This window comes from Muntiacus reevesi, chromosome 3 (assembly GCF_963930625.1).
Source record: "Muntiacus reevesi chromosome 3, mMunRee1.1, whole genome shotgun sequence".
NCBI classification, from domain to species: Eukaryota; Metazoa; Chordata; class Mammalia; order Artiodactyla; family Cervidae; genus Muntiacus; species Muntiacus reevesi.
Genome location: NC_089251.1, coordinates 62,936,965 through 62,953,780, shown reverse-complemented (window position 1 = coordinate 62,953,780; position 16,816 = coordinate 62,936,965). Strand labels below are relative to the sequence as shown.

Sequence of the window (16,816 nt, the reverse complement as noted above, 5' to 3'; positions counted from 1 at the left end):
TTAGGTATGAGTGACTCCAGGGCTTAAGCAATGTCACTAGGGCTCTTTCTCTCTCCCTGCCTTAACCCTAGTTTTCTCAGTTTTGGATTTTATTTTCAGGCTTTATTTTCCATTTACCAGAAAAAAATGATCACTGATATTTCTAAGATTTTGGTATCCTTGAAGTTTATCATCTATCTTGTGTTACTTAGTTACATCAGCTGCTAGGGGAGACTTTTCTACCTAGTTGAGCACCTTGCTCCTTCTGAACTAGTTATGGTGGCCAATGGGCTTGTACATTCCAGATCACTAGGCTTGGTCCTGGGCCCAGCTCTGGAATGTAAGGGAGGATACACTATGATCGCAGCCCTACTAGGTCTACATAGATAGTTTGAGGTTGGGCTCCTCAAAAGAAAAATCAGAAAGTTCCAATGGATAGAAAAGAGATGCTAGGAAGGCAAATGCCATGTATGTGTACAATGCATCCCTTTTCAGGTCATCAGCCACCTCTTCAGAAATTTAAATGAGGATGTGAAACTACTTTTTTTTTAAATTAAATTTTATTTATTTTTAAATGAAACAAAGATGAATATTTTTAACAATAAAAGTTATAATTCACAAAGAAGATAAAAGATTAATATCAATTAATATAAATAGAAATCTATATTTAAATTATTAATGACATCATTCAACATGCTCCTATTTTTATATTTTCTGCACTTGATAAAACTTTCTCAGAGAAACATTAATATGTCTCACTGTGATTACAGTTTTAAAAATTTTCCCTTGTATTTATCCTGATATTTGCTTTATGTATCTTTGTTTTTTTGTTGTTAGGTGACTACTTTCAATAATACCACTGTCCATGCTTGATCATTCTTCTCAACTTCCAATAGATCTGTCAATAACCTACCAAACTATTTATCTTTCCCTCCATGATCAAGTCCTTTGTGAAATCTCTGGAATCTGCTTACTTTTCTTTATCTGCCATTGATACTTGAATCCAACCTACAGTCCTCTCTTTTCTAATCTATCAAAATTAAATCCTTACTGATCTGTGTGTATCTACTCTGATTCCCCTTCAGTCTCTTCTCCAGACTAGTGTATTGATCTGTTCAGGATGCAAATCTAATTATGTCTTTCCTGTCCTAAACGATACCTCAAGCTTTTAAAACTTTCTATGGACAGAAATTCTTAGCTAGATTTTCATCTGGCCCTTTACTACCTCTCCAATTATGCTTGTACAAGCATTCCCTTTTATATAAGTTAAATTATACCATCTACCTCATTGTGCCATCTTCCTTTTCCTGTAACACTTATGTTAATTAGTTTTACACTTTTGTATGAGTATTTGATGAATGTCTGATTTCTCCGCTAGACTATGAAAGCAGATACTTTGTCTGTTTTCTGTCATTATTTAATTTCACTACCTAGAATGTATTTTGGTTTACAGTAGAATTGTTTAATTAATTAACTGATTATTGTAATGAGACCTCCTTGATTGCTTGGACAATTTATTTGTTCACTGTCCATCTCCATGAGCTTTCTGGTCAATTGATTTTGAATTTAGGCCCTCCAACATAATCTGACTTGGAAGTTTATAGAGAATATTGTATAGCTATCAAATGACAAGTGTGGGGATGCTTCAAGTGTATGTCAACACATGATTATGTTCATGTGAAATCATATGAAAGAGAAGATTCAGATTATATAGTGGTAAAGGTATACAGATTGAAATCAGCAAAGAGTAAGACATTGGCCTGATTGGATATCTTTTCCCCCACTTGCAATGTAATAAGTTACATATCGAATTGAAACTCTCATTTTCCTTTTGTGCTTTTATGTTTATGTTCTGCTGTTCTGGCCACTTGCTTTCAGAAGAGAAGCAGGGAGTTTCTTTGCTTCTATCTCAGGAAGCAAAGACCATTGCCTAGTGTCAATTACTGTATTGAGTGGATCAGGGTTAGGGCAGGATTATTTCTCTCCAGGCTTGGGTACCATACTGGTAAAAATAGTTTGCCATAGGGTGGGAGGAGGAAGGGGTTTCCTCATCCTTTCTTCTGTACCAACACTAGACCCCTTTATAGACTTTCTTCAGTATTTTGTTTCCTAGGTATGGATAATTCATTCTTCCTGTCATTCCCTTGGGACTACTGCATGGGTGAAAATGAAATGACTTTTATGTGAATAAAGATGAAGAGAAAAGTTTAATTGATGTAAATAGGTTTAGTTTCTTTGTTACTCTGAAGAGGTCTGGGTTCACAATTTAAGATTAACTAAAATTGAAGTAATTTCTTCAACTGACTAATAACATTGCTAACATAAAAGTTTTTGGAGATTGATTAAGAAAATTGTGCATGAGTTGGCTTAATTGTGAAAGAATTTGTATACTTTAGTAAATTTATAACACTTTTTGCATCTAATTTGTAATACAGTAGAGAAAAGACAAAGTGATAGGAGAAAGGGAAAAATGTTAGTAGTAATGAGAGGACATAGCATTTTGGTAAATACACTGAAAATTCACTTGAAAAATTTAATCTTATTCTCAATCTAAGTTTTTAATACTAGTTTGACCTTTTTTCCTTTATTTTCTTAATATGCTAGCCTCTTAATAAATAAATATTTGTTAGTTGAATGAATAAAGGGATCAATGAAGAGTAAATAGATGAATGACAAAATTCTAAACCTTCACAATACAAATAAATATACATGTCAACTTCTCTTATCAAGATTTGAAAACAAAATAATCTTTTAATAATTTAGATAATGTAGATGAAATGATTGATTTGGTTTAAGAATTTCAACAGTGAACTTCTCATAAGTTGGATTACTATATCTAAAATGCAAATGGTAATAAAATGAAGTAAGATAACTTGAAATTGATTTGAGCTTATATAATGAGATACATACTCTTTAATTTAGGAATAGTTGATTGCTAGGTTCAGGAGATGATTCTTTTTAAAGGCTTTATTCTCTTTCAAACTTGATTTACTTTAGAATTTCGCCAAGTAAAAGTTGTTTTGAAATTTCTACTTAAAATGAATCAGTTTTCACTTCTAAATTATCATAAATTTTAGTTTAGAAAAATGGAGTGAATAGATTATACAATATATCATTTTGGGGTTTAATGCTGTATGTCTAGAAAAATGTTTCCCCTACATTTGGATCTATATGATTAATGTAATCTACTGGTTTCTGTGTTTGAATATTTGAATATGGTTTATGGTAAAGAGTGTAGGCTATGGTGTCAGATTTGAATTTCAGTCCCCAGTCTGCCACTACTTAGTAAGCAGATTATACAACTTGTTAAACCTTAAGAAGGATCTCGTATAAAACAGAAGTGGTACCATAAGAGGTTCTTAGCACAGTGTCTGGGACATAGTAAGCAATCAGGAATTGGAAACAACCATTTTTTGTCTCACTGTCTTTGTTTTGCAGCTTTCCCCACAAATAAACCAGATAAAGATGCAAGACATGTAATAAAAGTTGTAAGTATTGCTCTTAAATTTATGTTTCACATACATTTGACTTTTTTATTTTCTGCTTTATTTCATTTTTATAAAAATGTTTCTCATCTTAGTCTTCATGATTTTATGATCAACACAACAAACATTATTATATATTTTTACATTATAAAAATTTAAAGACTTTATAGAATTTTGTTCTTCTTCATTGACATTTATCATCCTTGTATCTTATCTAGGTATCTATCTTCTCCTTCTCTTTTCCTCTCTATTCTAGACAGTGAAGTCCATAATGGCAGGAATGAGGTTTTATTTGTGTTTGCATCCCCTTTGCCTAGTATGATTAATAAAAATAGGAGAAATTCAGTAAAAGTATCATGTATGAGTGAACCACCAAGGTAGATTACAGTGTATCCACCCTGTTATGCATGTTAGTACACTTGAGTGTCTGTGTATGTGTACAGTTCTCAGTGTTTTTAGTAAATTCTTTCCATAAGAAGACTGTTTTCATGTGTAAGACTGTATAGTGATAGCATTACAAAGTGTTAAAAATGAGATTCTTTATTTAGTGAGAAAATCTTGAGATTTTTGTGATTCAGGTACTATTATTTATGTATGCTCGTATTTTCACATTTGAAATACCAATTCCATCTTTAAAATTTTTTTTCTAATAAAATCAATTGTTTTTTTATAGGAATATCAAGAAAATGGCCCATTATTTTCAGAACTTAAATTTTATCAAAGAGCAGCAAAAAAAGAATGTAGTAAGTAAAATAAGTAAAGTAAGCTACTTCCAAATATATGTTTGCTAAGTGGGAGTTAATATTTTTGTCTTTTTCTGGCCTTATGGAAACTTTTTTCAATTAGAAATTTTTATTGTAAAATGATACAGTTAATTGTTATGTAAAAATGACAGAGGTATATAAATAGTGATATTATGTACATAATGGGTTATATATTTCAAATTGAAGTTATTTGTTACCTTACATAAAATGCTAGATTGTCGATTGAAGCCACCGAGAGTTCTTTAGGTGTAAAAGATAGAATGAAATTATTTCTTTTGCAAAAAACCATTTGGATAGAAAGGATATAAAGAAAAGACATTAAAATGGGCAGTAGATTATAAGTTAAAGGAATGACCATAGAATAGATTAGGCCAAAGCATATGAAGATGATTATAAACATTAAGATGATTTAGAAAATAAGTTAAAAATATTGAAAATTTGTATGTTGGGAAATTAATTGGAGCTGAATATCAGATGTAAGAACTACCAGCTAGAGGATTAGACTATGATATAAATATGAGCAAGGCTAAGAAGAATAAAAGCATTTTGTAAAAACTGTATGATACAGATGGATTTGTAAAGCTTGAAGGAAATTGATATGAGTAATGCCTGTATAATCAAGGTCATTTACATTATATTTAGGAAAAAGAATGATGAGTCTCACCTCAATAATTAACTTTGTTTTCTTTAATAAAACCTTCTGAACATCAAGACTGTAGCCTTTACTAACTGCTTAAACTATGTCAGAGTGACAAATAGAATCCATTAAACTTCATTGTTTATCAGTAGAGCTGTCTTAAACATTAAGCATATTTGGTAGAAAAGTGAAAAATTAAATAAGCTTTCTGATTATTTAAGTGAATTTGTTTTTTTTTGTTGTTTGTGTTTTTTTTTAATAAAATTTAATCAAAACAGTTTCTGTACAATAGTTTCATAGTAAGATGATTCTTCTGACCAATTTCTATTTTTTAAAAAAGTCTTATTAATATTTTGGCTCTGCCAGGTCTTTGTTGCTGCTTGGGTTTTTCTCTAGTTGTAGTGAATGGGGGCTACTCTCTAGTTGCGGTGCACAGCACAGGCTTCTCATTGTGGTGCTTTCTCTTGTTGCTGAACATAAGCTCTGGGGCGCATGGGCTCAGTCGTTGTGAGGCAGGGACTCAGCTGCTCTGTGATAATGTGCAATCTTCCCGGACCAGGGATTGAACCTGTGTCTGCTGCATTGGCAGGTGGACTCTTTACCACTGAGTGACCAGTGAAGCCCCTATTTTTTTTTTTTTTTTTTTGCTACTCTGGTTTTAGGTTTTTAGTAATAAGAAAGAAAAGGCTTTTTTCTACTGCTCCTTTGGTAGTTATCATATTTTTTTATTTAAAAACTTAACAAGCATATAAGGGAATGAATTTTGTTAATGGATAGAAACATTTGGGTAAATAGTGTGTCCTCAATTGCTTAGTCGTGTCCGACTGAGAACCCCATGGACTAGCCCACCAGGCTCCTCTGTCCGTGGAATTTTTCAGGCATGAATACTGGAGTGGGTTGCCATTTTCTGCTCCAGGGGATCTTCCTGAGTCAGGGATCGAACCTGTGTCTCTTGAATCTCCTGCACTGCAGACAGGTTCTTTACCACTGTCCCACCTGAGAAGCCCCCATACAGCACTTGATCTTAGCTAAAAGGGTGAGAAGCAATAAATGATATCAGTGAATTTTATGACTATGACTATTTTTGTTTTTGTTGCATATTTTATTTATTTATTTACTTTTTTTTTGGAGTGTAGTTGATATACAACATTGTATTAGTTTCTTCTGTACTTTCTTTAGATTCTTTTTCCATATAGATTATTAGAGTATTGAGTATAGTGACTATGACTTTTTAAATGTTAGAAATCTGTATTATGTATTTAATATTATCTGTTAATTATTGCAATAAATAGAATTTGAAACTGTTAGCTAGATATATTTGATTTTTAAAAAAATATTTTTAGGAAAGTCTAATTTCTGTTTGTTAGCTAAATAAGTTTAAGTATCTACACAAATGTAAGAAATACCTTCCTATAAATGTGTACTTTTTTCCTGTTAAATTTGTCTTTACAGTCAAAAAATGGATAGAACTCAAAAAGCTTGATTATTTGGGAATTCCTCTGTTTTATGGATCTGGCATTACTGAATTCAAGGGGAAAAGGTAAAATGGAATTACTATAATCAGATATTGTCCTGTAACTATTGCTTATGTGGTCTCTTAGTTATTTGTAGCTATATAGCTAGTTACCTAAAATGTAGTGGCTTATAATGACAAACTAATATTATCTTAGTTTCTGTGGGTCAGTTATCTATGTAAAAATGGCTTCCCTAGATAGTTCTGGCTCAGGACTTCTCATGAGGATGTAGTCAGATGTCTTCTGGCGATAGTCATCTCAAGGCTTGACTGAGGAAGCTCACTCATGTGGCTATTGGCAGGCCTAAGAAGTTCCGATTCTAAATTCACTCATGATTGTTGGCAGGCCTCACTTCCTCACTATGTAGGTCTCTCTGTTGGCTGCTTGAGTGTCAAAAAGACATGACAGCCAGCTTCTAGTAATTGAAAGAGAGGGAAAAGAGCACACACAAAAGTATGCATCCAAGAAGAAAGTCACGGTCCTTATATAATCTTATTTTAGAAGTGATATCCCATCATTTCCCCTTTCTTAATGGTACATCCATACCATATAACACTATGCAGCCCATTAGATAAATCAATTAGAGCACTACCAGTTGATTTGGGAGGATTTCAATGAGGAAAAATGTGATGCAAAAAAGTTCTTATGAGAAGATCACATTTTTGTAAAACAGGTGTAAAAATTTCTATATGCCTTTGTGTGTGGTACGTAAATACAGAACAGGGGCTGATGTGAGTATGTAAGTGAAGGGAAGTGAAGAAGAGAAGGAGGTCTCAAATAGAAAAAAAAAAAGAAGTGCATTTAAAAAAAACACGTTTATAAATGTATAGAGAAAATAAATATGATTTTATAAGGTCAAGAAACAAATGTAAATATTCTGTATGGAAAAATAATTTGCTCAAGGCCATATGTCAAGAAGGTAGTGGAATCAAAATAAATTAAATTCAAGACTAATTTAGAAAGACTCCTCTTTTTGTGATCTAAGACCGTGTAAGTGGCTCAGCACAGCTTGCTCTTCTACTCCGAAACTATCTGCAAAGTAAATACTTAGTAATGTGTTTCTGCAAAAGGCCAAGATTATTAATATACATTCATTCTCAATTAGTTCAGATTGGATCATTCTTCACTGTTGGGGGCATTTTTCCATTGTTTAAAATTCATAAATGGACAGTTTCAGCATTGCCATTTTAACATCTCCTTTTGACTTCTCTTTCTTATAGTTACAGATTTATGGTAATGGAAAGACTGGGAATAGATTTGCAGAAGATCTCAGACCAGAATGGTACTTTTAAAAAGTCAACTGTCTTGCAGCTAGGTATCCGAATGGTAAGAAAGAATGACTTATTTCCCATGTTCCATTTTCAGATTATTTGCTTGTTACAACATACAAATTGTTGCCCTTTGTGGAATTATCAGAGAATGAAGGATTATTGCCCTAGAAATGTCAGTTATTGAGAGTAGATGCTATTTTGGTGAAATTGATAACAGTGGGCTCTGTAAGTGACAGAATGTGCTGTGTTTGGCACTACAAACTCAATTAGGCTTTGGTTCTACTGTCTGATTTTTTTTTACCCTCACAGCTTTGTTTTACAAACCAGAACAAGCTTGCATTGCTATAAGAATAACCTCTCTTTTGTCAGTTATTTTTATGACAATGCAAAGTATGGCAAAATATATTGTTTTCCATACTACACGTGTGATAAGGGGGTGCTATAAAGTTTTTATTATGAGTTTGGGATGGTGGCAGTCATTAGTGTAGCAGTGAATAATATCAGTATGTACTTTGCCAAATAAGAAGCAGTGAAATCTTACTAGCACCCTTGCACACATTTTGTTTATACCACATATTTGTCTTACCTTGTTGGTGTTTGGTTTGCCTAAGCTTCATTTTATTGTTTCCATTTTAGATAGAATGCAACTACTCCTGCCAGGTTGGGATGTGGCAAATAGAATTCATTAATTTTCCCACTCATCCTCTAGCCAGCCAACAAATGTTTTTTGAGCACTAGGTGTAGGTAACATGCAAGTTTCAAGGGTTTCAGAGAGGAAGCATGGATGTTTTTTGTTACTCTACAGAGGGAGAATGGCTTTCTGTGGTAATGGACATGGTGTTTTGTTCTGGGTGGCCTCAAAACTTACTTAATAATTATTGCTTGGGTGAGGAGTTGCTGAGTGGGTGTCATGATTATTTCACTTCACTTCTCTGATTTTGCCATGTTTCTCCTCTTTGGACAGAAAATTTGGGCATCAGACTGTCTGGAGTGTAGCACAGGTTTTGCTGAGTCTTGGCTTCCTTTCCATCAGAGGTGCCCTTGAAACATTAAAACATTTGATGTTCGAGGATCCTTTTATGCAAAATTTTTCCCCAGGATGCACAACCAGAACATGTGATAATTTTAGAACAGATAAATGCACAGTTGGGAAATATCACTTCATCATTGTTAATATGAAAAAAAAATACATGTTATTCTCTATTCAAAATGTTCAGGTTGATCATGAGTTCTAAATTGACTGTATATATTTCTTCTCACAGTTGGATGTACTGGAATATATACATGAAAATGAATATGTTCACGGTGATATAAAAGCAGCGAATCTACTCTTGGGTTACAGAAATCCAGATCGGGTAAATATAGTATTAAGCTGTTGCCTTCAGTAAGGATCCTTAAAGTTCTGTACTGAGACAGACATTCAGAAATCAAACTCCTAACCTGGAAAGGTTTGCAAATGAGGACTTAATGTGATGTGTGTTATAATTTACCTTATCTTGCTTATCTAATTTAGTGCACTAAACTAATAAGTAGGACTTCCCTGGTGGCTCAAATGGTAAAGAATCTGCCTGCAGCGCAGAAGATTCAGCTTCAATCCCTGGGTTGGGAAGATCCCCTGGAAAAGGAAATGGCAACCCACTCCAGTATTCTTGCCTGAAGAATTCCATTGACAGAGGAGCCTGGCAGGCTAGTCAGTAATCTGTAGCAGTAGTAGTCACTGACTACAGTCAGTGGGGTTGCAAAGAATCAGACACGACAGAGCAACTTTTACTTTTTGAAACTGAGGAAACTGAGACTTGGTTCAGTTCACTTCAGTCGCTCAGTCATGTCCGACTCAGTGACCTGATGGACTGCAGCACGCCAGGCCTCCCTGTCCATCACCAAATCCCAGAGCTTACTCAAACTCATGTCCATTGAGTCGGCGGTGCCATCCAACCATCTCATCCTCTGTCATCCCCTTCTCCCGCCTTCAATCTTTCCCAGCATCAGGGTCTTTTCCAATGAGTCAGTTCTTCACATCAAGTGGCCAAAGGATTGGAGTTTCAGCTTCAGCATCAGTCCTTCCAGTGAATATTCAGGACTGATTTCCTTTAGGATTGACTGGTTGGATCTCCTTGCAGTCCAAGGGACTCTCAGGAGTCTTCTCCAACACCACAGTTCAAAAGCATCAATTCTTCTGTGCTCAGCTTTCTTTATAGTCCAACTCTCACATCCGTTCATGACTACTGGAAAAACCATAGCTTTGACTAGATGGACCTTTGTTCGCAAAGTAATGTCTTTGCTTTTTAATATGCCAACTAGGTTGCATAGCTTTTCTTCCAAGGAAAAAGCGTCTTTTAGTTTCTTGGCTGCAGTCACCATCAGCAGTGATTTTGGAGCCCAAGAAAATAAAGTCTGCCACTGTTTCCATTGTTTCCCCACCTGTTTGCCTTGAAGTGATGGGACCAGATGCCACGATCTTAGTTTTCTGAATGTTGAGTTTTAAGCCAACTTTCTCACTCTCCTCTTTCACTTTTATCAAGAGACTCTTTAGTTCTTCTTCACTTTCTGCCATAAGGGTGGTGTCATCTTCGTATCTGAGGTTATTGATATTTCTCTCGGCAATCTTGATTCCAGCTTGTGCTTCATCCACTTGGTGGGGGGTATTAAATAATTTTTTCATGGCTACATAGTAGCTGGGTAAGGATTTGAACTTCTGAGCAAGTATAAACAAAAAACCATCAAAATTAAATGAGAGAAGGAATGGGTTTATGCAGAGAAAAGTAAAAGCTTAGTTCCTCACCTTAGTTCCTCTTCCACTATATAAACAATTAAGTTTTTAATAGAGCTACTTTGCCAATATAACTTTCTGTGATGATGGAAATATCCTATATGTTACTGTTCAGTATGGTAGCCATTAGCCACATGGGCTATTAAGCACTTGAAATGTGGGTAGTACAGTGTCAACGCTGATGAGGTTGTGGGGTAACAGGAACTCTCATTCACTGCTGGTGGGATGGCCACTGTGGAAGACAATTTGGCAGTTTCTTACAAAACTGAACATGTTGTATAATATGATCTGGGAGTTGAATTCATTGGTATTTACACAAAGAAGTTGAAAACTTATATCCACACAAATACCTACACACAGATGTTTATAGCAGCTTTAGTCATAGTTGCCAAAACTTGAAGCAACCAAGATGTTCTTTAATAGATAAATAAACTATTTCATCCAGACAATTCAGTATTACTTGGTGTTAAAAAGAAATGAGCAGTTAAGGCATGAAAAGACATGAAGGAAGCTTACATGTGTATTACTAACTGAAAATCTGTGTAATTCCAACTATTTAACTTTTGGAAAGGCAAACCCATAAAGACACGGAAAAGGTCAGTGATTGCCAAGAGTTAGAGGGAAGGGAGGGATGACCAGGTGGAGTGCGGAGGACGTTAGGGAAGCAAAACAATCACGGATAGATGTCATTTTACATTTGTTGAAACTCATAGCATATTCCCACCAAAAGTGAACCCTAACGTAAATTATAGACTTATAGTGATAATGTTGCATCACTGTGGATTCATCCATTGTAATGGATGTGATACTGTGGTGTAGGATGTTGATAGAGAGGAAGACTGTATTTGGGAGGAGGGAAGAGTGGTATGTGAGAACTTACTGTAACTTGCTGCTCAGTTTTACCTACCTTGCTATAAATTTAGTAAAATTGAATTTGAAACTACTCTGAAAATATTCTGAAATAATGTAACTAGTATGACTGAAGAACTGAATTTAAAATTTAACTTAATTCTAAGTAGTGATATTTTTCATCTTGCTTTATTCCCCAGCTTTATTGAGGTTTAATTGACAACAATTGCATATGTTTAAGTCACACAACATGAATTTTTTAAGGTATGCAAAGTGATGATTTATTATGCATATGTATTGTGAAATCATTAATCAAATTAACACATTGATCCCACTTCACATAGTTGCTTTTTGTTTTGTTTTCTGGTGAGAACACATAAGGTGTACTCTTTTAGCAAATTTGAAGTATATAGTCACCATGTTAGGCATTAGATCCCCAGAACTTACTCATCTTCTAATTAAAAGTTTGTACTTTCTAACCAACATCTCTCCATTTCTTCCAGCTCCCTCCCCCCACCAGCCCCTGGCACCACTATTCTACACTCTGGTTCTATAAGTTACTTTTTGTATATGCCACATGTTAGTGAGATCATGCAGTATTGTCTTTCAGTATGTCTTCACTTATTTCACTTAGCATTATATCCTCTGGGTTCACCCATGTTGTTTCAAGTGGTGTATTTCTATCCTTTTTATGACTGATTGTGCATATATATAGCACATTTTCTTTATCTATTTATCCATCAGTAGACACTAAGGTTATTTATGTGTCTTGGCTACTTTTAATAATGCGGCAATAACAGGGAAATATAGGTATTTCTTCAAGATAATGATTTCTTTTCCTTTGGATATATATCCAGAAGTGGTTTGCTGGATCACATGGTAATTCAGTTTTTAACGTTTGTTTTTTTTTTCTGAAGAAGTTCCATACTGTTTTCTATACTTCCCAGGTGGCACTGTGGGTAAAGAATCCGCCTGCCAATGCAGGAGACTCAAGAGATGCAGGTTTGATCCTGGGTTGAGAAGATCTCTTAGAATAGGAAATGGCAATCCACTCCAATATTCTTTGCTGGAAAATTTCATGGACAAAGGAGCCTGGTGGGCTGCAGTCCATGGGATTGCAAGAATCAGAGATGACTGAGCACGCATGCATGCACACACATACTGTTTTCCTAATGACTGTACCAGTTTACATTCCCACCAACAGTCGTACAGAGGCTCCCTTTTCTCCAAACCCTCACTGATACTTGCTATCTCTATTAGCCCTTCTAACAGGTACGAGGTGATGTCTCATTATGGTTTTGATTTTTCGTTTCCCTGATAATTAATAATGTTGAGCATTTTTTCATACACTTGTTGGCCATTTGTATGTCTTCGGAAAAATGTCTCTCTAGGTCCCTTGTCTGTGTTTTAATTGAATTATTTTGTCTTGCAAGTGAGTTTTATGGATTCTTGTATATTTTGGATGTTAACCCCTTAGCAGATATGTGGTTTGCAGGTATTCTCTCCCATCCTGTCGGTTGCCTTTTCATTTTGTTGATGATTTCCTTGGCTGTGGAGAATCATTTTCGTTTGATGTAGTCCTACTTGTATATTTTTGGCTTTGTTACCTATGCCTTTGGTTTCAGTTGTAAAACATCATTGCCAAAATCAGTGCTCATGGATAGGAAGAATTAACATTGTTAAAATGTCTATACTACCCAAAGCAGTCTATAGATTCAGTGCAGTCCCTCCCAAAGGTCCAGTGGTATTTTTCACAGAAATAAAAACCTAGTCCTCAACTGTGCGTGGAAGCAAAAAAGACCCTGAAAAGCCAGAGCATTCTGGAGAAAGAACAAATCAGGAGGCATTCATTATACTTCGTGATTCAAACTATATTGCCGTGCTCTAGTAATCAAAGCAGTAAACTATTGGCATAAAAACAGACCCAGCCCAATGGAACAGAATTGAGAGTAATGCATATATGATCAGTTAATCTTTGACAGGGGTGCCGGGAATATTCAATGGGGCAAAGACAGTTTCATCAATAAATGGTGGTGGGAAAATAGCATATATACATGCAAAAGAGTAGACTTGGATTCTTATACCATATACAAGAATAAACTCAAAATTGTTCAAAGACTTAAATGGAAGACCTGAAACTGTACATCTAGAAGAAACCTAGGGAGGAAGCTTAATTTACATTTATAAGCCACATGTCGCTAACAGCCAATGCATCAGCAGAGATTTAAAAAGTTAAAAAATAGAGTGTATAAAAAAATAGCATTTAGCTGGGTGTTTAACTGAACTGTGCATGATGAGAGAAATTTCTTAATAAAAATACCCCTAAAATCTTAGAAAATATGGAGAAATTTCAAATTTTAAGATGTCTGTATATTTTAAAAAATTGGAAAAGGAAAAACAAATGAAAAGCTGAAAAGTATTTATGACAAATAAACTTTAGAATATATAGCAAGTTCTAAAAAAATTAATAAGAAAGTAAAAAACAAGAGTTTCTTGAAACAATGATTAAAAAAAATGAACAACATAGAAGAAATAGAACTGTTTAATAGATGAAAAAAAGTTCCCCATCACTAACTACTGAGAAATGTGCAAATCAAAACAATGAGGCAACATTTCAAAAGAACTTAGCAAATAGGGAAAGTCTAAAATAATAATCTGATGACATTCAGGCTGATGAGGGTGCAGGCACTTGTAGAATGTAAGTGGGAATGTAAATTAAATGACAGTAGGAGATGAAATCAAGTTAATGGAAGTGCAATTTGGAAATATATGTGAAAAGCCTTTAAAAGTGTGCCTGCTTTTTTAAGGTTAGATTTATTGAAATATAATTTACAAACAATAAAATCCATCTTCTTAAATGTGTAGTGTGATGTGTATTTACACATGTATATCGTATAACCAGCACCACAAGACATAGAGCATTTCTGTCATCCTCAGTCAGTCCCCTTCTCTCACCGAGGCAATGATTTCTGCCTTTTTTCTTTTTTACATTTTTAGCGACACCATATAAATGGACTTACAGGTTTTTACTCTTTGTGTCTGGTTTCCTTTACTTGGCATATTTCTGAGGTTGATCCATGCTGTAGTTCGTTAGTAGTTCATTCCTCTGTAATGATAGGTAGAGTTCACTGAAAACTGTTGCACTTTCTTTCCTGTTTACTCCTGGATAGATATTTGTATTGTTTCCAGTTTTTGACAATTATAAATGAGGGTTTATAAACACTTACGTACAGGTTTTTGTACAGATTATATATTTTAACTTCTTCTGGGTAAATAACTAGGGGTGGGATTTTCAGATTATGTGAACGTGTATGTGTGCTAAATCGCTTCAGTGGTGTCCAACTCTTTGTGACCCTCTGGAACATAGCCGAGCAGGCTCTCCTGTTCATGGTATTCTCCAGGCAAGGATATTGGAGTGGATTGCCATGCCCTCCTCCAGGAGATCTTCCCAATCCTCGGATCAAACCTGAGCCTCTTGAGTCTCCTGCATTGGCAGTTGGCTTCTTCACCACCAGTGCCACCTGGGAAGCCCCATGTGGATGTGGATGTATGACTTTAAAAGAAATAGCTACATTGTTTTCCAGAGTGATTTTACCATAATATATTCCAAAAGCAATGTAGATAATTCCAGCTGTTCCATATCATGCCACCATTTGGGCTTCATTAGTTGTAAAATTTTAAGCCATCATAGTAGATGTGTGGTTATATTGAATAGTAGGTTATTTACTTTTGGCGATGCTGGGTCTTTGCTTTGCCTGTCAGTTCAGTTCAGTCGCTCAGTCATGTCTGACTCTTTGCGACCCCATCAGTCGCAGCACGCCAGGCCTCCCTGTCCATCACCAACTCCCTGAGTTCACCCAAACTCATGTGCATCAAGTCATGGTGCCATCCAGCCATCTCATCCTCTGTCGTTCCCTTCTCCTCCTGCCCCCAATCCCTCCAAGCATCAGACTTTTCAGATGAGTCAGCTCTTTGCATCAGGTGGCCAAAGTATTGGAGTTTCAGCTTCAACATCAGTCCTTCCAATGTACACCCAGGACTGATCTCCTTTCAGATGAACTGGTTGGATCTCCTTGCAGTCCAAGGGACTCTCAAGCATCTTCTCCAACACCACAGTTCAAAAGCATCAATTCTTTGGTGCTCAGCTTTCTTTATAGTCCAAATCTCACATCCATACATGACCACTGGAGAAACCATAGCCTTGACTAGACTCACCTTCGTTGACAAAGTGATGTCTCTGCTTTTTAATATGCTGTTTAGGTTGGTCATAACTTTCCTTCCAAGGAGCAAGTGTCTTTTAATTTCATGGCTGCAGTCACCATCTGCAGTGACTTTGGAGCCCAGAAAAATAGTCAGCCACTGTTTCCACTGTTTCCCCATCTATTTGCCATAAAGTGATGGGACTGGATGCCATGATCTTAGTTTTCTGAATGTTGAGTTTTAAGCCAACTTCTTCACTCTCCTCTTTCACTTTCATCAAGAGGCCCTTTAGTTCTTCTTCACTTTGTGCCATAAAGGTGGTGTCATCTGCATATCTGATGTTATTGATATTCAGACTGAAATTGAAGAAAGTGGGGAAACCACTAGACCATTCAGGTATGGCATAAATCAAATCTCTTATGATTATACAGTGGAAGTAGAAATAAATTTAAGGGACTAGATCTGATAGAGTGCTTGATGAACTATGGACGGAGGTTCGTGATATTGTACAGGAGACAGGAATCAAGACCATCCCCAAGAAAAAGAAATGGGAAAAGCAAAATGCCTGTCTGAGGAAGCCTTACAAATAGCTGTGAAAAGAAGGGAAGCGAAAGGCAAAGGAGAAAGGGAAAGTTATACCCATTTGAATGCAGAGTTCCAAAGAATAGCAAGGAGAGATAAGAAAGCCTTCCTCAGAGATCAGTGCAAAGAAATAGAGGAAAACAATAGAATGGGGAAGACTAGAGGTCTCTTCAAGAAAATTAGAGATACCAAGGGAACATTTCATTCAAGATGGGCTCAATAAAGGACAGAAATGGCATGGACCTAACAGAAGCTGAAGCTGCTGCCTATAGGCTACTGTTTGGTTTCTGTGTGTGGGTTTTTCACTGCAGTAGCTTCTCTTGTGGAGCACAGGCTCTAGGTTGCACAGATTTCAGTAGTTGTGACACGGGTGCTCAGCTGCCCTCCGGCATGTGGGATCTCAGTTTCCAGACCACGGATCAAGCACACATATCATGCATAGGCAGGTGGATTCTCTACCACTGGACCATGAGAGAAGTCCCCTAGTAGCGGTGTTTTTTTTTTTTTTTTAAGTTGTTACTTTATTTATCCCACCTGCAATGGGAGTGTAAATCCAGCCATTTTATTCCCACTTTGCCATAAGTGGGCTTTCCTTGTGGCTTAGCTGGTGAAGAATCCACCTGCAGTGTGGGAGACTTAGGTTCAGTCCCTGGGTTGGGAAGATCCTCTGGAGATGGGAAAAACTACCCTCTCCAGTATTCTGGCCTGGAGAATTCCATGGACTGTATAGTCCGTGGGATCACAAAGAGTCAGGCATGACTGAGT

The 16,816-nt window shown here is 35.9% G+C and overlaps 1 protein-coding gene across 3 annotated transcripts in view; it reads left to right on the top strand.

Annotated features, from left to right (window-relative positions):
- VRK2 (VRK serine/threonine kinase 2) overlaps positions 1-16,816 on the top strand; it is a 96,952-nt gene that overhangs the window by 27,503 nt on the left and 52,633 nt on the right. For all 3 annotated transcript variants that reach the window (XM_065929239.1, XM_065929240.1, XM_065929241.1), the window contains exons 3-7: positions 3,418-3,467; positions 4,138-4,207; positions 6,318-6,405; positions 7,600-7,705; positions 8,913-9,005. In XM_065929239.1, coding sequence (XP_065785311.1) covers positions 3,418-3,467; positions 4,138-4,207; positions 6,318-6,405; positions 7,600-7,705; positions 8,913-9,005 — 407 coding nt within the window. The remainder of the gene's footprint in view (positions 1-3,417; positions 3,468-4,137; positions 4,208-6,317; positions 6,406-7,599; positions 7,706-8,912; positions 9,006-16,816) is intronic.